The sequence below is a fragment of the Anopheles stephensi genome, chromosome 3, assembly GCF_013141755.1.
Source record: "Anopheles stephensi strain Indian chromosome 3, UCI_ANSTEP_V1.0, whole genome shotgun sequence".
NCBI classification, from domain to species: domain Eukaryota; kingdom Metazoa; phylum Arthropoda; class Insecta; order Diptera; family Culicidae; genus Anopheles; species Anopheles stephensi.
The window spans coordinates 11514251-11534814 of NC_050203.1; the positions used below are offsets into that span (position 1 = coordinate 11514251).

At 46.3% G+C, this 20564-nt stretch overlaps 2 protein-coding genes across 2 annotated transcripts in view; one reads left to right on the forward strand and one right to left on the reverse strand.

Moving 5' to 3' along the window:
• The first annotated feature begins 1257 nt into the window (after positions 1-1257).
• Positions 1258-20564, forward strand: part of LOC118514183 (BTB/POZ domain-containing protein kctd15) — a 40259-nt gene continuing 20952 nt past the window's right edge. Inside the window, exon 1 of the mRNA XM_036060868.1 lies at positions 1258-1681. The gene's annotated coding sequence lies outside the window, so the exon portion shown is untranslated. The remainder of the gene's footprint in view (positions 1682-20564) is intronic.
• On the reverse strand, positions 2703-4815 carry LOC118514182 (insulin-like growth factor-binding protein complex acid labile subunit). The gene is made up of 2 exons (XM_036060866.1): positions 4648-4815; positions 2703-4574 (listed from the first exon to the last, which is right to left on the reverse strand). The coding sequence occupies exons 1-2, from the start codon at positions 4659-4661 to the stop codon at positions 2867-2869; spliced, it is 1722 nt and encodes a 573-aa protein (XP_035916759.1). The 5' UTR covers positions 4662-4815; the 3' UTR covers positions 2703-2866.

A 20564-nucleotide genomic window follows, 5' to 3' on the forward strand; every position in this document is an offset into this window, starting at 1 on the left:
GCTTTACAACAACACACAGAACGGCAAAGCATTTCTGATGACCAAAATCAAAGTGCTACCTACCGTTCTCACGACAAACTCGCTTTCCGATAGTTAGGAAGCAAAAGAAAAACAAACTACCGCGAGGGGGAAAAGCGGTGGGATAAGCGTCTTAGGCAAGGGAACGCATATAAACAACGTACAACAAACCACCTTCGACAGCAACAACACACACAAAAAAAAGCGGTGCCATCGTTTTATGCTAGCTTCGGAAACGCCTTCATCATCAGCTGATGGCAATGTGAACCGGTTCCGAAGCCGAGGTGAGAGCCTGCGTGAGATACAAACATGCGAACGGTTAAAGTGAGATAGAGCGGTGGTGAGAACGAACCGTTTCGACACGCTGTGAGAAACCGGCACAGTGGGATTGTAGCGGAATTTTTCATACCTATGGACAAAATAAATTAAATGAAGGGAATTGATCAACCATTGCGTTCATTAACAGAAACTCTTGCCCTTTTTTTTAAATATTTATTTTGGAGCGATTTGGAGCATACCCCCGCAGCGAGGATTGACAATCCAACTATGTGATTTGAAGAAGTCTTATAAGCCAATAATGACAGTCGAGATCTTTGAGACCGTTAGGTCAAAAAAGAATGTGACATACAACTGAAGGAAAGCTATGTTCACTCAATGCTTGATCGCCTCAGTTTGAATATGGTTTGTTTGCAATACTTTCTGTACGTTGTAATTTTGCATAAGAAATAACACATAAGTTATTTATCATAACCTTTCTTCTTCCTTGGCACTACAACCTCCTCGAGTGGTTTAGATCTGCCTTTTTTGTTTTTCTATGACTTTATTTTACGCGTAGCAAAGTAGTCAGCCCTGCCACCGTAAGTAGCAGCCACCTTTAGTTATGATATAATTTAACATAAATGAAGAACAAAATTATTTAAGTTAATTTCTTTAATTGTTGTCCACAAAATTTAATAAAACCCCAATAATAGAGTTATAAAATATGACGCAATAAAACTGACACAAAAATACTGGCGAATGATAACTTTCAGCTATGCAGGCTCATCACATTTATTACAAAACAATCATATGGTTTATAAAATAAATTGTGTCCCAGAATATCGGAAAAGTTTTTCCCACTTCTTTACTCTATCGGTGCCCATAGTGTCGCGTTGTACCGGTTCACGCAGCGAGCTCACCTCATCGGGCGCCCTTCGTATTTCGGCATGCATGGATGTTTTGAACGCGCGGATGTCTAAACCGGACCGACCAACCGTCACGTCAGTGTAGTCGTTTCGGTGACTTCGCGCCAAGTGCATTTCCCAGCCAGCGACGGGAAACCGGCCGCTAGCGTTACGCACACATTACGCTACCGTGTTTTGGTGTTTTGTTTCGGGGCACGTGATTGTCAGTTGGAAGAAAGGGCGGACTGAACTGGCCGGTGTGTGAAAATATTTCTAGTGACTTGGGATTCTTAACGTGAAACGTGTTTGTGTCTAAACTGTCGAAAGTGTAGGTGATCGTAGCAGAAGCAGCTGCTGTTTCGGTCGGCGATCAGTTAACATCCGGTGCCGAAGCGTGCGAAAATTGTCACCATTTTTCCGTTCGACATATTTCACCTGTACTCCGCCGATCTGGAGCAACGGAGCAGTGCACTCGGCCTCGAGGCCAATTGCTTGAAAAGGTAGGTGTGTTACAATCACAGCAAACAACAGATAAAACAGTAAAATTTATTTAAATTAAAAAAACCGGAAGCAGTGCCAATTATGTCCAAATTCCCATCGGAAAAATGGAAACACTTTAAAGTTCAACACCCCATTCGAAAGCCACCAACAACGACAAAGCAAAGGGCATGTAGTTGAATAATACTTTCCCCAAACAATGCGAAAAACATATCTGAAAAAAACACAGGCTGCAAACTTCCTTGCGGCACTGTAAGGACATTTAAATCGAAAATAAGCAACGCTTCGATCGAAAAATGTAGAACCGGCGGAACAAAAAAAAACGCACGAGACCTCACACACACACAACTATCAGATAAAATCTTTCCTTCTTTCCACCGGAGCATGCATGCGGCACACAGCGACCGTGCTCACCTGCTCACCCACATAATGGAAGCTAATTATAATTTTATGACAATAATGACCGCCGACAGATTAATTTTACGACCAAGGGAGCATTATTTATTTATCAGCGCGCGCGCGTGTTGGGAAGAGAGACGCTGGGAAGTGCTTTATGCACTTGCACTTTGTGCACACTTGTGTGTGTGTGTGTGTGTGTGTGTGTGTGTGTGTGTGTGTGTGTGTGTGTGTGTGTGTGTGTGTGTGTGTGTGTGTGTGTGTGTGTGTGTGTGTGTGTGTGTGTGTGTGTGTGTGTGTGTGTGTGTGTGATGTTTTCCATACCGGGAAAAGGCGCCGAACAAGCGAGGAAAAATAAAAACTCGTTCAGGTTGATGGGTGGAAAGCTGAGGCGAAATTCCGATGCATCTTGCCCCGATGTCATTAAAGGCCATTTTGGGGTGAGTTTGGTGGGATTGAAAATGAAAAACATTCAAAAAAAGGAAACGGAGGGAAAACACACACAAACACAAACATTCCAATAACGAGCCAAAACGGATAATTAACAAACGAGCAACGGTGATCATAACCAAATGATGATGTTAATGGGAAAATTGCCCCTAGCGCGTTCTGGATGGAGCAAAGTGATACGTTGTGGTAGTTTTGCTTCAAATGTATTCAATATCGAATCGAAAACGGGCTAAAAGAATGTTAATGATATCCATTCTGAGATGAAAATACCTTAATTAAAAGTTAAAAGAATCTTAAAATTAGTACATTAACCTAACTTCACTAAATAATTTGGTACGCGTTCAAAGCTCTTCGTGCAGTGCCGTTTGAATGGAGGCGCCCTGTTCGCGTCGGAAGATGATCATTTGATCGACGGCTCGACGCACGTTCGCGTTGTGCTGTATCCACAGCAGAAAGCCCACGTTGATGATCAGTATAACCGAGAGGATGAGCAGTATAAACACCTGGTAGTTATAGGCGTGAAGTTCGGTGTAGGAAGCGGCCACTATTGCTGGGCCTCCCTGAGCTCCCGGACGTTGGCGAACGGATCGTACCAGGTCCTGCAACAGTTGCTCCGTTGTGCGATTCATTTCTCGTAACATTTGCAGTAGCTGATCGATTGTCAAATCGTTTGGAGATGATTTCACACCGCCCATCGAATGATCTACCGGCGCTACTGCGGGAAGAACAGATTCTTCAGCACTCTTGCAGTAGATTCCCTGCACATTAGACGCGTGCAGTGTGGTGCCGTAAGATTTTAGCGGTTCCACCTTGATTGAATGCTGTCGGCAAAAGTGTACCACATCCACCAGGTAGCTACAGTTCCACGAGTTGGCAAACAAACCGAGATAGGTCAGCGAAGGGAACATGACCGGAAGGCGATTGTACTGGATGCTGGTCAGGTTGTTGCCGTCGATGTGCAGATGTTCCAGGCGTGCTGCAGATGTAAGGACCGTCAGGTCGAGCTTTTGCAGTCGGTTAAACGACACATCAAGCCACGTTAGATTGTACTGCTGGGAGAAGATACCGTGCTCAAGGGTGGTCAGATTGATTGCCTCTAGGTTCAGCTGCCCTAGCTGATTCATCTTCAGGAAGGTAGTCAACGGAAGCGTTTGCAACACATTAAACGACAGATCGAGTGTGTGTAGATTGGCCAGCGACGAAATGTTGCTTATATTGTTGAACAAGTTGTGGGAGAGATCGAGCGACTCTACCGCCATCGTATCGTACGGGGCCTCGATCGTTGTTAGATTGTTGTGTGCCAGATCAATATCAACGGGCGTCGCCGGCAGCACAACACTTGTGAGCAGGTTTCCACGCAAATACAGTTTCTGCCACGATTGATGCCGATCCTCCAGACGAATCGATTGCAGCCGGTTGAAGTTCAGATTTATGGCAACCAGCCGACTGTGATCGAATATTTTCTCACCAAGCGTTGTGAGTAAATTGTGGTTCAGCGTTAGGACGGCTAGATTCGGCAGCTCGCCAAACACATCCTCCGGTAGCGTTACCAGCTGGTTGTGGTTCAAATTGAGCTGTGTCACCAGCGGGATATCGTGGAACGCTTTCTCCTTCACTTCGCTCAAACGGTTGTGGGACAGATCGAGCCACTCGAGCAAATCACAGCCCTTGAAGATGAAGTTGTTTAGCACCGTAAGCTTGTTGCGCTCCAGAATCAAATTCCGCAGCTGTTTAGCCTTCTCAAACGTAAACTTGTTAATGTTCTCGATGCCCGTGCTCCGGAAGTCGACCGTTTGCATCTCGGGAAAGGTTGTGAACAGTGCGCGGGGAATCTCTTCCAGGCTTGACTGCTGGAACTCAAACCAGTACGGGCGAGGATATTCGGACGAGAAGTCTACGTCTTCCGCATCGTGAACCACCGTTACACCGTGCAGCGTGCAGTGGCGCAAATTATAGTCACCCAAGGAGGTGTAATGATCACACTGATAGATAAGGGCTTCAGTAACGCACTGGCAAGTGAGGATCACCGCCACAAAGATCACAAACATTCTACAAGAAAATAAGATGGATAGTTTAGCACGCTTCTTTTTGCCACTAAAAACTGAACCTCTGTGTAACAAACCTTTGCAGAACCATTTTTGAGACAAAGAAATAACGCTTCAAAGCGATCACAGCGATGTGTTTGATGTGTCGCAGCTAGATGCAAACTGACAGACCCAGGAAGTCAGTCTACGCTTTGCACAAACCATTGCAATGGGCTTGGTTGCATCCGCGACAATGATTGTTTTGCCTGCACCCTTACGAGGGCGTTCTTATCAGTTTCGTCTACACTTTTCCTGTTCCATCAGCAGCTCGGGCCTTGAAAACATCTTACCATGAGCAATCCGGCACCCTGCCACTATACTAGCACCCTCCCCCAGTCAGCTGTTCTCGGTATATACAAACTTTCTCGCAGCCTTATCGCTTAAATCGCACCGCATCGAATTGCAAATGACGTAACGCAAAAGATCGTAAGGGGAAAGGATCTGGATGGGAGAAGATTAGAAGCTGTTGCGATGTACAGCAGTACAGCAAGCAACCCTAATCCTGCACTGACATTGAACGACGCGCATCGTAAGTGTCGTGCCGATTGCATCCTTTTCGTGATAAGAATGGAATAAAGAAGGGCTTCTGAGTGTAAAATGTCTAATGGGGCGTAAGGCGCCACTGTGGGCGAACAGCTCATCAAGCAGAGACTAGCATAGCATCTTAGGAACTAAGAATCCAGCCAACACTTCCTCGACACCAACAATGCCCCTACATTACTCGGTAAGAGCCGAGAGGACTTGCCGTGCGAAGAACGGCGCCGCCATCGCCTGGGCTACCGGACCTCTTGGGACTAAAATTCACGTCTCTTTGAAACTAAAATTAGGCCAGTTTATTCAAAAAATCAATGAACCCGTATCCAGAATCCCGTCTGTCCTCTAACGTACCGCCATTCAATAAAATTTAGCTATCTCTAGCTTCTTTCTTATAACTAGTATTGTCCTGCATTAGTCTCAATGGCAGAAAAAGCAATTTTTCTCTCCATCGATCTAAAAACCGATCACCATCCGCATCAGTTTGAACATAACCTCAAAGCCACGTGGTGATTAAGAGACACTTACCCTTCCCATAACATCCACACACTAACGAAAGCATCTGCCGCGCGGAAAGCAAACGAGTGTGAGCGAAAATATTTTATCACATCGCATCGTTCACGGCTCCCTCATCGTTCTGGTGCGTTGACCAGCGGCAGTTTTAGACAACGGAGAGCAGAAAACATAACAAACGACGAAAGATGCGTTCGTTCCTTGCCGTCGGTTTTATTTCCGTTTTGGCTATCTCGTTGCGCTTTCTCGGTGCAGCTAAATGGTGACGGTTTTTCACAACGAAATAGGCAGTTTGCTCAGACCGAATTGATAATACGTTCAATCGAAGCGTGAAGATCGTGTTAGACGTATCGTTAACGCTTCAAGCAAAACCTATTTTACGAGGAAAGGTGTGAAAGTGTTAAGTGTTTCTGGTGTCGTTAGATATAATGCGTGGATTTTGGTTCAGGTCTTGATGAGCTCACACCTGAAACGGATCTAGTCACAAAGGGAGTAAAGGGAGTCAAAGTCTTAATGCCCTCTCTTCTTGAGATAATGAACCCCAATAGGTTAATGTGTAAAGAAGAGCATTTGCTAGTTTCTTTAATTACTCTTAAGAAAACTGCATAGTCTTGTGGCAGAAAGACTGCTGCAGACCTGATTCCTTCCTCCACGCCCAGGTTCACGATGGTTCGTGCGTTGTACACCGGATTTTCGTCATTTTACCTCGCGGCACCAAAGCATTTCTCTTCCTCGGTTAATGTCTTGAGCACTCAGGAGCGCTCCGCATCTTGGGCCAGGTTGGAGATCCTTTTTTTCACTTTAGGTACCGTTTTCCGTCACTTTTTTTCCATATTTTCTTCGTTGGACTTTTTTTCGGTTGTTGTTATTTTTTTTAGTCTGTTGTTTCGTTATGTTGGTTAAACACCCTAGGGTGAAATTTTCGCAAGCCTACGCTACTGCCTCCGCACGGCACACACAACTTGAAATAAAACATTCTCCTGCTTGCGCTGCCTTTGGCCCGCGGTGCCTTTCAGTTCGGTTCTCATTTTTCCTTGCAATCTTTCTCCACACCCGCCTCGGGGGGGTGAGAAGGCTCCTCTCACCGGTGTACCGGTTCTGGCGGAGTTTGAACCGAAATTCCTGCCCAGCGACAGGTCACAAAAGCGACAAAAAAAAAATAAACACATAAACGGAGAAGGAGAAAGAAGGACTGCAAAAATGGAGGTAGAAACAAAAAATATCCACACTCACACTCCAACCAGTCCTTTGGTCCTTTTGGCGCTTTGGAGTCTTTGGATCCGATGAGCGGAGACATCTTTCTGCTCGGGCGAGGTAGCAGCAGGATCGGCCGAGGAAGTTGGTTGCCTCCAGGAAGAAAGCCGTCACAGCACGAAAAAATCCATCGTGATGTCGTTTTTGGTTCGAAGCAATCACACACACACACACATACACTCGGGCAAGTCTACGGCCCTCGCTGGTATTGGGCTATGCGGAGTGTTTCGCTTCCTGCCGGCCGGAGGCCACGGCGAAACGAACCGCCCGGCCAAAGGATACGGGCGAATGCAAGCAAGACAACGAACCCACGGACAATCGCGGAAAGGACGGAGAAAGGACCCCGGATAAGGTGGCCCGAGGCTGCGTGCACGGAAAAGTTTTCATTTTTTCTCTCGCTCTCTCTCGCTCTCTTTTCGCTCTCTTTCTCGCCCAACCCGGCGGGGTGTTCGGGTCCTATTTCTCCGGTGCCAGGGCTAGAGTATTCCCATCTTTGGCCGCGCTCCGGTGTCCTTCGAGGTTCCACCAGCACACTCGACAAGCCCTCGGGGGGGGAGCGTGTTGAGCTTGCGTTCTCTTTCTTGCAACCCCAACCGGGGCGAAGTGAAGAATTTCGTGGTCGCCTGTCAAATGGGGCAGTATGTTCGGGATCGGGACGCCTCCGGCCACACAATTGTGCGCTCGCCTAGTGAGTTTGACGGGGAATTTTTAGCCTCCGGAAAGGGACGCGGTTGTTGAAGGACCAGAGGAGATGGGTGGTGAAGGAGGAGAGGAAGAAAGGAGAACGGACGGCCGAAAATGGCCACAGGCGTGTGCAAGACGATGGGACCGCGATTGCGATTCGGTGCATCGGTCCTTAAGGACACGGGTGTTCATTATTTGAGGCCAGCGTTACTACAACGGTTGTGCGGTTTAGGTAAGCAGCGCGTTGAGTTGTTGTAGAATTTTATAATTGTGGTTTTGTTTTTTTTTTTAAGTTTACAATATTGGAGTGCTGATTAGTTTGTTGCTATTTAACTTGTTTTCTACATGTACCGTAAACGTATTCAGCTATTTTCTTATATTTTAAAATTCTTTTTTTGTGTTTAAATTATATTGTATTATACTTATACTTCAATTTCTGAGCTCTCTATTAGACATTCCAGCTTCGATTTTCACTCTTTATTATTTTATTTTTGGAGTTAAGTGCCAATAATTGCTTTACGTTCAACAAACTCTGTTCTTAAATCCGATCTTGTTTGCTTTACTTATTTTTTAATTCATTTTTATTTCTCGAACAATTTTCTAGAAGAAAACAGAATCTAGATTCCTATTTTAAAAATTCAATTAAACCCTTTCCTTGGCCCAATTACTTCAGAACTGTAACGTTGAGACCAACAAGAACCCCTGCTTAGACCGAAATTAAGATGCACTAAAGATCTCGCTGATTGCACCAACATTTTATGGGATTTTAATGAATCTTTGGCTTCTTTCGAACTAACTATGCCACGACCGTATTGTTGCCAAATAGAGCTATAAAAAACACAGCAACAATAAACAGCCTCATAATTGATGGATTGCCCAAAAACAAGCTTATTAAAAATTTTAATGCACATCGTTCACTTCACAGTGCTCGCGCATTGCTCTGCCTTGCTCTCTGTTCACTTCGCGCCTCCTAATGCTTAAGAAATGGCGCGCGAAAACTGCAACGCGCCGGAAAGCACGTGGCGCACCGTTTCTTGTCCACGCCAAAAGGAAAACGAAAAAACAAACGCAACAACAACAACGTCCAGCAACAACCGCCGAGGCCGAAAGATTGCATGTTTTACATATCAAAATCGAACCCTCGGGCGTATTGAGCGCGCCCCAGTACCTCGGCAGGTACCTCGTAAACTTGCTTACGATTCTTAGCCGGCGGCGGCGGCCACGGCCAGTTCGAACGGAACGAACGGGTTGGAAAAAAAAACACTGCATCCCGCGGGTTAATCGGACATCGAAGTGACGATGGTCCAGTGCAGTTATTTCGCGCTCGTTCTCCCTCTCTCGCTCTCTCGCTCGCTCTCGCTCTCTCTCTTGTTAAGCGATTACGATCGTACGTGAGATCGTTCAAAGGCGAACAAACAAATCATTGCGCTGGTACATGCCGGGCAGCTGCAGCACTGCAAGCTGCACCGTGCAATTAATGCACACATTTTCCTGCGCGTGTGTGTGTGTGTCAGTGTGTCCTTTCGTTAGGGAGATTTGAAGAGGTGATTGCATGCTCCACCAGTAAGGCCAACCAACCACACAAAAAGGTGCACCGAGATCGTAATTCTCTTTTGCGAAAGCTCAGACAAAGTGCGATGTGAGAACGAGTGATCGCAATTAAAAAGTAATTAAGACGTCTTCCTGACTTAATTACAAAGTTGTAACAATCGCAAGCTCGATGGCATTTTTACGAGCTTATTTGGAATGGAAAGCCGGGGCGAATGGGCGCCAACGACTCGTTAGGTACACCGGGGCCACGCTGCCTAAGCACGTTGGGCACACTCGAAGGAACCAGTTTTAATTGCCTGGCACTGGAGGAGCCTTGGGTTACTGCAATACTCTACATGCATTCCGGGTGCATTTTATCGCTTCCTTTCTTTCGCTTTTGATTCCATTCATCCGTTGAATGTAGGAAAAGCTGGAGGAAGTAAATGCGAATGAAAATATGGGACAAGGAAAACAACAAATAGTGTGGCATTGATAGTGAACCAGACGACCAGGGAAAGCTTGGATTTCCCAACAGAAAGAACAGCAATAACTCATGATCACCGATAGGATAATTAGTGACTGTGGTGTCGCTTTTCCCGGAACATATTTCATGCACACGCGGAAAATCCAACCCCCTTCGGGACGCGATTAAACATTAATATTAAATTTTCCCTTTTTTTCCTCCGCCGAACAAATAAAACATTACGAGGAAAATTGTCTTCCTTCCATCGATTGGACGATTCAACCCCCAGCTTCCAGCGAACTTTAATGTCGGCTGTCGTCTGCTTTTTCTGTGGAAAAATAATTTACCACAGAATAGTAATTTTACTTGCGTACATTACGTTCTTCTTCCACCTTCGGCCCAGCTTCCTAATCACACACATGGAAAACTTTTCCCTTCGCGCACATTTACCCAGCTCGCACACGGGTTCCGGTTCCGATCGACTGGCAGCTGGCAGACCAAGCCCTGACGCCCGTTTTTCACCTGTGGAATGAAAATGAGGAAAACAGCGCCTCGAATCTCGCAACCGAAGCCCCAAATTCGAGCACTCCAAAAAGATATCCCGCGGGCATCGATACCCAGCGAAGAGAGAGAGAGAGAGAGGCAGAGAGAATCGTTTCCGATTTTCAATTACCGAATTGCTGCAAAATTTTGCCTCCCCGAAAACACACAATTCCAATTTTGCAAGCCAATAAAACAAACCGCCAAACCGCCCGAGCCTACGCCAGTGTATCCCTGCAACGTTTCCCCCCACCAAAACCCCCCGCCAGCAGCACACACACACACACACACACGCACATTCACACAGAAATGCATGCAATTGGGCCCGAATGGCATTAGGCGTGTGCTTGTGACCAAATTCCAACGTCACCCCTCGGAATCGTACCGATGGATCGAGCACGGTTACGAATACGGCAAATCGACTGTACCGGTCCCGAAAACTTGAAAGCGGTTTTCCGAACCCGACACATGTTCCACCACCAGCAAGCGCAGTGCAGCCATAACAGCCAGCGCGCTTGCAAATAATTATTTCTACTCAAGCAAACGCATCACAACCATAAATCGAATAAAATTTTGATATTTTGATATGTGAGACTGGGTTTGAGCACACACACACAGGTTTTTGGCGCAAATGAAATGGAAATACGCACGCACCGGAAAATTCACACACCGGTGCACATTGAAGCAGGAAGCTGCAGCCCTTAAAAGAGCAAATCCCGGGTTATGGATGCAGTTCGGTGCATTTTCCGGTGTGAATGTGTGCGTGTGTGTGTATAGGTATGCCAGTGCCAGCAATTCGTTTGATCTGGCGTGAAAAGTTTGACCCCAGATTTTGGGTGAGTTGCGCTGGGGTGGGACGATTTCTGGTAGGCTGTAGTTTTCCCAGCCGCTATGGCGTTCAAGGCTTGTCTAAGGCAGTTCAAAGGATTCAAATTCAAAGGATGGGACATATCTTCCTCATATCTAATAATATATCGTAACTCACACACTATCAGTAAAAATTTAAAATAATATCCTTGTTTCTGAATAGTTCATTCAAAATATCAAATGTCTATTGAAATTTTGTTTTTAAACTGTAATTGCATACAAACAGGCGCACTTTTTGAACAGTTGACCCAGCAAGCAATTATTCTACTTTAATTTTTCTTAAGCCATCCCACAAACATCGTTAAAGCGACAACTAGGGCATGTAGATGATTATACTACGAAAGAATAACACCAACCTTCTTAAGCTCCTCAAGTTTTGTCTTCGTTATAGTTCCTTTAGGAGTCATAAAACACTTCCCATCTCGACAGCCACTTTCAGTAACTTTGTATGTCAGTAACTGTCTTGTAAACAACGCTTTTATCATTTGTTTGAAAAGTAAGTTTTGCATGGATGTTCCGTACCGATCCTGCAACCTGTCGTCAGCAGCGCGAATAAATCACGCCCTTCTTCCCCGTCGAACGATACCATCGCCAAACGGGAACGAGCTGGCCCTCCCGCAAGTCCAAAGTTGCAAGAACTGTATCATGCTGCTGCCTACCTTGCAAGAAAATGCACACACAGACAAAAACCCTTTCCACCACAGTGTGCAAGGGCTTTGGGCTCCAGTTTCGAATCCGCACCGTAAATCTGGCCCGGAATCGAAACGCCATCTGTGTAGAGAGAGAGAATAGATGTCGAAACGGGTGTTTTTTACCCCATTTACCCTGCGCTTTGATCCACTGGCACCAGCCAGCCCTTAACCATGGCTGATGGTTTATCAGCCGTGCCCCGTTCGCAATCAAGCACCCGGCCCTGCTCGATCGTACCAACGCTCGAGCGGAACCAACGCAACACATAAACGATGGCTGATTACCCGTTGCGAACCTTCCGATGCAAAAAGGACTTGCCAGTGCCTCGCGTTGCCTTTCGGCCACCGATTACCCTGGCGGAGAAGGACGGGTTGTGCGTTCACTTAAACCAACCATCAATGATCCCTCCCTCCGCCCCATAGCTCCCTCCCTCCCGCCCTTCTTCCACCAGCGAGCTAGAGATCGTCCTGTTGTGATGATAGGCGCCCCGGTTATGCTGCTTATGATTGCACCCGTTGATAATAATGCATAATCGTCAATATTAGCTGAACCGTGTGCACATCGGCTGACTGACTGGTTGGGCATTTTGCGGAAACCTGGGCTTCCCTGGGATTCTGAGACGAAACACACACACACACACGCGCACCCTGATGCCTTTCGGCACCCGATAAGTGAGCTCACAAATCGAGAAATTCTTATAATTTTCCACCTCATTATGTAGCTCGTGCTCGTACCGGTCGGTGAATCGATTCCGAGTGTCTAATCGGATGCGAATAATCGCTTTCATGTTTACTGTCAGATGCCTCGCGTAATGGTTAACTGTCATGGATGGGGCCGGGGGGAAACGGGCCGCCACCGGAGTGGCAGGTACGACGAGTTTGACAGCTTTTTGACTTGTTGATTCGCGTGAAAGCGTTCCAGGAGTGTGTATCGAGTTGCATTTCTATGAAAGTATTCTGTGGTTGGTGGAATAACTAATAAAATCTAACAACCTATCTTTCAGAGTTAAGCATAATTGAAATGCTGTTGAAAAAGCAATTTCTCCGGTAAAACTAACGTATAAGCATGAGCCATATTGTCAGTCTTATGTCAGAATGAGTTCTTAAAGACCCAAAGCCTCTATAACTACATGATTAGCAAACTATGATGATATTTTATACATTATACATTAAACTTATAATTTTTAAATATATTTCATAATAATTTAAAGAAAATTCATTCAAATCGACCCAATCAATATAATGTTCTCTTGAATAAGAAACGAGTAAGCAAAACCAAAAAGAAACCCAATTAATTAAGTCATTTTCACGGCATTAATACTTTATGCTGCATACCTTCATCGTGTTTCCCATTCTTGCCCTTTCTCCTTTAAACACACATATCAGTTCAGCGAACTTACCCCTAAAAATTTTATGTCACCCTTTACACTCCATATTCCGTTTAATTATCAACAGTTCATAAATTACACCAACCGTAAAACACACATGCACGTGGTGCTTGATTTTTTTTTTTTTGTGCCATCTTGCAACGGTCAGCGCAACAGGCGCAAAACAAACGGCCCGAATTCATGTGACATAAATTTTCTTTCCATGTTTTCTCTCGCGCTCTCTCCCCTACTGGCTAGTCTTCTTCCAAGGGTTGCGTTCGGTCTCTCTCCCTCTTTCTCTGTCTGCCTTTCTCTCTCATACACGCTTGCAATGGTAAGCCATCAATTTTCCTTCGTTGCTGCCAAAGCAACAGGTATCCACGTGATGATGAGAGCCACCAGACGTTTGGTGTCGTGTCTTTTTGTTCCGTTTCCGGGCGTTACGGAAACACACATACAAAAACGGTCGTTTTTTGGTTTTTTGTGTGAATGTATTGTGCGAAAGCTCATTGCTGTTTGCCTGGATGGGAGCGAATTGAGCTTTACCTCCCCATTCTCATACTGGTTCTTGAAGGTAGGATTTTTTAAAGAAATATTAAGACATATTTTGAATATTATTTTTTATTTTAAAGAATTCTTACAAATACAAATGATTTATAATTCACTCTACAAAAAGTTCCAGTTCCAGGTCCACAATCGATCACTTATCAAATGCTTCGTTTGCAACCCCGCAGGACAATTGCAATCGATTATCCATCCTTGATGATAGTCCACGTGTCCATGCATATTTGTGTGTGTGTGTGTGTGTGTGTGTGTGTGAGTGTAACAACTGCAGGAACTAGAAACCGGGCAAGTAAATAAACAAACAATGCACTCTAACGCACCTTCCATTGCTGCCCCTGTCCAGTCCCACTCCATTCAACCGAACCCATTATCATCCGGGTTTCGATTTTCCATCCGGTGCCAATGTTGTCTACCCCCGGGGTGAATAACTCTTTCCGAGATATCGAGCACTTGAGCACTCGTCCTGGGCGCTGATGATGTTGCCGATGCTGATGGATCCATTTACACACGCCATTCGTTCGTTTGATGGTCCGAGAAAAGGGCTCGCTTGCAAAGCATTTGATTTTTACTCGCTCTGCTCCGCTGTGCATTTCAACGAAACAATGCTCTAGAAAATATAAATTTAATTCTTTCTACTCTCCTGCTCGATGCACGCATGCACCGCCTATCGTTGAATTTACCGCCGTCCTCCCCCCGAAGGGGTTTGTTGCAAAACGGCGGTACCGAACCCTCGCGGTGCTTCGAGGCCTCCGTATGTATCTGTCAATTGATTGAAGTATTATTGATTAACAACGATACCCATCGGCAAACACGGCACGGGGTATACGACACGTTGGCCTGGTCAACCCCGATATTGGCAACCACCCCTTTCTCTCTCTCTTCTCTCCTTGCTCGGTGCCACCTTAGGGCACAGCAGCGTTATTATTTGACGTCGACCCGGTCCGAATCACTGTCACCGTGTGTGATCAGCAGTGTCATTTTTGCCCATTTTGATCTTAATCGACCACCGAAACCGGCGAAAAGCGATACAATTGGGGGCTGTGCCGCAGGTGTGACACCGTTTTTTTTTTTTGCTCTGGTCTTTTCCATCGCTTTCGTCCTGGCCGGCACTGTTGTGATGCGTTTGTGTCTGATGACGAACGTTTGACGAGTGCTAAGAGCTATCGAGGTCCGCAAGTTTTCTCTGAGGAGCAGCAATCATGATGGCAGACACACAACGTTCCGGATCTCGCTCGCTCGCTCGCTCGCTCATGCTCTCTCGGCGATTCTGGCGGGAAAAAGCATTCAGTTGTGATAGTAGTGTTTTTGAAGAGGCTGATGAGGTACTGGAGGGGGATAAGAGGAGCGGCAGGATGTGGACAGTGAACTGCGGTGCGGTATACACCGGGAGGTAAATTATACGTAAATATAAATCCACGTCGATGCCAGAACCTGATAATGTATGGCGTATATTCACATTTTATTGGCCGCCGGGCACGCACTGGCACTGGGCCGCCGGCGGCAGCATTGGGACCAGTTTAATTGCATCTCTTTTCATTTCATATATTATTATTTTATGGTTAGAAGGTTTTTACCCACCTCCCCCCCCCCTCCCTTCCTCCCACCCTCCTCCACACTCCCGTCTCATCACTTTCCGGGTTGAACCTTCACAAAGGCCGGTGTGACAACGTGCCCGGGCCGGGACAAAACGTGGTGCCATGTTTTTGTGCCGCTTGGAGGTAAGGGCACAAGCACACACACACACACACACGCATCCAGTGGTGTGTGCAGTTGAATCTACTCGCCCCAAAATGCCCTCCGGGAGCTTCGTTGGCAGTTTCGCTACGACGCCGTGTAGCTTCTCGTGTATGTGTGTGTTTGTGTTTGCAGCGCACTTGTCGCCCCGCGCAAGGCACTCACTCGGTGCGAATGTTTTGCATGCCACTGTTATGAGGTTTGCATTAGGAAGTGGGATAGGCAGGAACTCCTGGGAACGAGGTGGTGGGGGGGGGGTGGTTTGGTATGAAATCACTCGAAATCGTAGGTCCAAACGGTCGCTTATGATTTGACCCGTTCCGCTTCGCAACCGGTAACGGGCCAACGTTCAGAAGTCACTCGTCGGAGCATATGTACCGAGTCGCCGTTCCGACTCGTATGTATCTTTGCCGTGCCAGAGGTTAGTGTTTGCGTTCGTTGTGCTTCGGAAAATTTGTCAGAAAGTTTTCATCCGCTCGAGGAAAAGCGAGGAGTACCAACTGAACAGCATAGGGTGTCGCCGATGTGTGGACGTGTGAATGATGAATTCAAATTAAGAGGATATGGTATTTTGCAAATAAATACTGCTTCACCAATGTACTCTTTCGAGCTCGTACGAGTAGTTATGACAAAATAAAGTACGATATTTTTGAATAAAAATATTTGTACAACTGTCAAGAACTGTAGATCTATAATTGAACTCAATCTTTATTGAAGCGTTCAGTGATGTTGACAAGGACTTCATTAGGGTTCATTTGCTAATTTTCGAGACAACGATTCAGGAAATCGCACCTTTCTTAAGCTGACTTGACCGTTGATAATCGTCAAAGTGATTTGAGAAGTATTTTCCTGTGAATCCATCATTAGACCTGTGAAATAATAAAATGCTTATCGATTTAGAGTAGTGACATAACGATACTGGGATATTTATACCACTGACTCTTAAACCAAATTATTCTAATTTATTACGCAACATATGTCACCATTTTCATCCTGCATTGAGGACGATTCAGTAAATATTTATTACTGCTCGATCACACCAAACGCGCTTATTGTGTCACCGACTGTTGCTGTTGCTCATTCGAAATGAGTGAATGCCGGTCCCGAACGACCCCGCAGGGAATATTTGCGAGCGAGCAAAACCGAAGGTGCGTCTCGAGGGGCATCCGAAACCGGTACCAAGCGCGGTTGGAAACGCGGGGCAAGATAGAGCCAGCAAGGTGCCCTCCGGGCCCAATGCCGGTTGCAATGGGGACCGTTGGCGGGAACGAGAGTAAAATAATGAACGAAAGAGCGAGAGATAGAGCGAGGATGGCAACGCTCAAAACATGTTCACATACACTAGCAACTCCCGGGACGCTGCGGACACCATAGCCCACGGGCTCTATCGGGTATCCGGAGTGATGGCACGATAGAAAGGAACCGTATCAGCCAGGCAGTCAGCCAGGGAGACAACCGAGTGGGCAGGGAAGCCGGGCAAGTTTATAAATATATTGAAGTTCATGAAAAATAGCTTCAGGATGATTTAACATTTTTGCCTCGCCCGTGACTTCCTCTCCACACCGTAAAAGGACACTCTCAATACCAATACTCTTCTCGATCGTTTCCTATTCAATCTGAGCCTCGCGGGTTTCAGCGATCCGGCACCCACCTCCTTTCCCAGAAGCAAGTGATATCCTTTTTTTCTGACTGGCCTGTCTTCCTGTTTTACCTTTACCCTCGCTCCTTCGCCCGCTCTCACCCTCTCTGAGGAGGAGAGGATTTGTGAACGCGCGTACATCAAATGCTACACAACCGCTAGCCATCGACCAATAACCACCGGTAACTCACCTTAGCTTTCCCAGCCGGGCCCGGCTTTTCAGTCCCATTTTCCACCCATCGCCGGGAGGGATTTTTGAGCCAAGCCACATTACCTTCCATCTCTTTTTTTTTTTTCGTTGTTCCTGACCGAGTACCCCGAAAGCACTCCGGTCTCGAAGTAGCCCGCGGTGATGCTAGTATGCCCGAAATGCGCGATGTGTTCCCCACAGAAGAGAGAGAGAGGCGAATGAAAGAGCAAAAGAGAACAAACGATGAAACATTTTCATATACCTCCCGCACCACTCTCTCTCTCTCTCCCTCTCTCTTAGGTCGGCACGGGCTGGAGGGGAGGGGGAGTAACGGTCGGGAAAAGCTTTGATAGGGTTCTGATGAGGCACCCTCAGGTGGGTGGCTAGAAAAAACAAGCGCAGCAAATAGCAGATTTGAACTTTGATGCCTTGCTGCTGGGCATTTGCGCGGACCGAGCCTTGCAGGGCCACTGACGCTATTTGCAAATAAAAGTGAAATAACGTTTTCAGAAGGTACATAAAATAGAAACGGGGAAAGGTAAATTCATAAAAAATAACACTACGAAATTTTGCTTCATGTCCATTAAATTGAGACAACAAACAATTTTTTTTAAAGTAATATTTTTTTGTATATAATATAAGCGGACAATTTAACAAAATACATAAAACACCTGGTCAATTTACCACATTTAGTCATTTACTAAATTTTGGAAAGTTTTGCTCGTATTTTGGTATTATTTGCTGGATGATTTATATTTATTTAACATATTTTTTTCATTTAAAGATTAAAGCGGTTTTTATAAAAATTAATTAATTTTAATATTCCTCGAAATTATTGATCAGTATTTCTTATAACTTTTCCTGTCGTTTTCCAAAAGGTTTAAAAATAATTTTTAAAGATTGTATATATTTTATTTATTTACTTTTGATAAATACTGGTTACTGGCAGATCTCATTAGACTCTTCATTCTACTTGTCTTACATTTTATCTTGTTTCTCAAAGCATTATTCACTTAGTTTATCCCTTTTCATACTATTGTTTGGCTATTTTGCAGCATTTGTGCCTTGTCTTGGACTATTTTCCCAAATTTTCCCACATTCGCTTCACCTTGTTTATCACTAATTATAAGGTTATTTAAATCACTAACATCTTCCTGCATCCGTGCAACCGACACTCTGGCTGGTCCCCACACACACACACACACCATAAATTATCACTCTCTTGCTCTCCCACCTTGGCTGGGTGTCACGGTGCGGCGCACGTTCTCACCTTGGATGCACATTACATTTCACAAACACCCCATAAAATGCCACCGGGACACAAAACCCGTAACCCGAAAGGGGGTTTACAAGAACCTAACAGCCGGAGCGTGTACCGTGTGGAACGCAAACCCGAAAACAACATACACTTTTGCACACACAGAGCGTAGCAATACCCGCTGGCTGCAAAGGATGAAGTACAGGTTAAAAATGGCGTCTTGCTCCTAAGGATGGTTTACCGATTAATTTATATCTCTGTTGCCGGAGGGCACTGCAAGCAGCGGCAGCAGCAACACAAGCACAATCCGACCCAGGATAAGCATGTAGCGAAGAGAAGGCAAGATAAAAAAAAGAAGCAAACTCCCTAAGCTCCGGTGTATTTCGCCCGCTTAGCTCCGTTCAAACAATGATATAATCTTGCCCTTGCCCGTGGAAGAGACTGTTGACGGCGGCGGCGGACGACGACGACGTGGACGACTGCTCCGGTTCGGATCGAAGCTCCCCGGGGCCAGAACCGGGCAGCCGGGAACAGTTCTGTGTCTGTTTTCGCATTCGGCAAACCGGGGCTACACTAGCTCCGGGCCATCGCTCGGGTCCGGTTCTCCATTCTTTTTTGTTTTATTTTTCATCCATCCATACTCCGCCAACCCACCACCACCATCCCCTTACACCGAGGTCCTTCGATCGGCTTCGGATCTGTCCGCTTCTGCTTGGGGCTCTGTTTTCTCCACCGGATGAAGTGAAGAGGCGTTTTTTTCGGTGGCATTGGGGGGGGCGGTTGGGCAGGATGTGGGAGGATATTTGTGCCCATTCTGGGAGGGGGAGGGGGCGAGTGTACCCACCGAGAACCCAATGTACCCTCGGAGGCAAACTCATTTCGTACCAGGGCACCGAGGGCTCTTTTTTGTTGGTCGGTCTCTTTCCAACTTTCTCGTGCTCGGTCGTTCGTTCGTTCTGCACTGTTTTCCGAAATGGCTCGGGGGAATTTTACATTAAACAATTTCTAAGCGATTCTCTGTTTCGCCCCCAAACCACCCAGCGACTCCGTGTCTTGGTGCGTCCCTTCCCCTCTGCTGCTAGAGAGCTGGTTCGAAGGCTCAAGGCTGGCTAGATTCGCCACAGATCCTGTTCGCCTGAAGCGATCGCTTCTTGCTAGGTTCAGTACTCTGGTTCCAACCGAGCACCGTCGGTACGGTACGGAGTCAGTCGTGTACCCTCGGGGACAATTCATACTGACTTCTCTCCGCCAGGGGAAGGAACAAGCACCACCACCTGCGGAAAAAAGCCTGAAATCGAGAGCGGAGTGTGGAAAGAAATAACTTCCTCGCTTCCACATGTCCCATGGCATGGCTTTATTTACCACCAGCCTGTGTACCGTGAGTGTACTATGACTGATAAGGACTCCTGTCCTCTGGGGATTGCCATGAGAGCAAGAGAGAGAGAGAGAGAGAGAGAGAGAGAGAGAGACAGAACACAAGAATACCTACATCCGGTTGAAATAACACTGGATGCGGTACGGCAACTTTGAACTTTCGTCTGAAGCATTCGAGCACCGAGACTTGCGCTGACCGGGAGAAGAATCGAAAACGCCAAGAGAACGCCTCGAATGTACCGGATGGGCTTTTCCTGCTGGGTGCGTTTCCCAACCTCCCCCTTTTGACCTCTGCTCCAAAAAAGTATCCGAAATCCCTCCGAAAAGGGGGAAACAACCGACCGAAACGGAAACGTGGTGCTGGTCGTTGTGGTGGATTTTTCAATTTTAATTCCCATTTGATACAATTGGCTTGATACATAGTAGTTGGGGAGTTTGAGGTTGGCGGCTAGTCGTTCGGTAGGAAAATGGCAACTGGGCTTGGAGGAAAGCTTCACATTCCACCAGTCTCAGGGAGGAAGTCCCGGAGAACGCTCGGTGTCTTCCTCCAGTCTGAACGCTCACACTTAGCATAACGATCCGGTAGGGCACTGGGGTACGACTTTTGGTTTATTGGTAGCACTAGCTTTGGATTTGAATAAAGAAGCTAAGCCTAGAACTGCCCGCCGGCCACGCTTCGTAATGGGAAAAAGCATTTCCTGTACAAGAAGCCGGTCGAGTTGAGTAGCTGGAAAGCAGGCGATGGGAAGACAGTT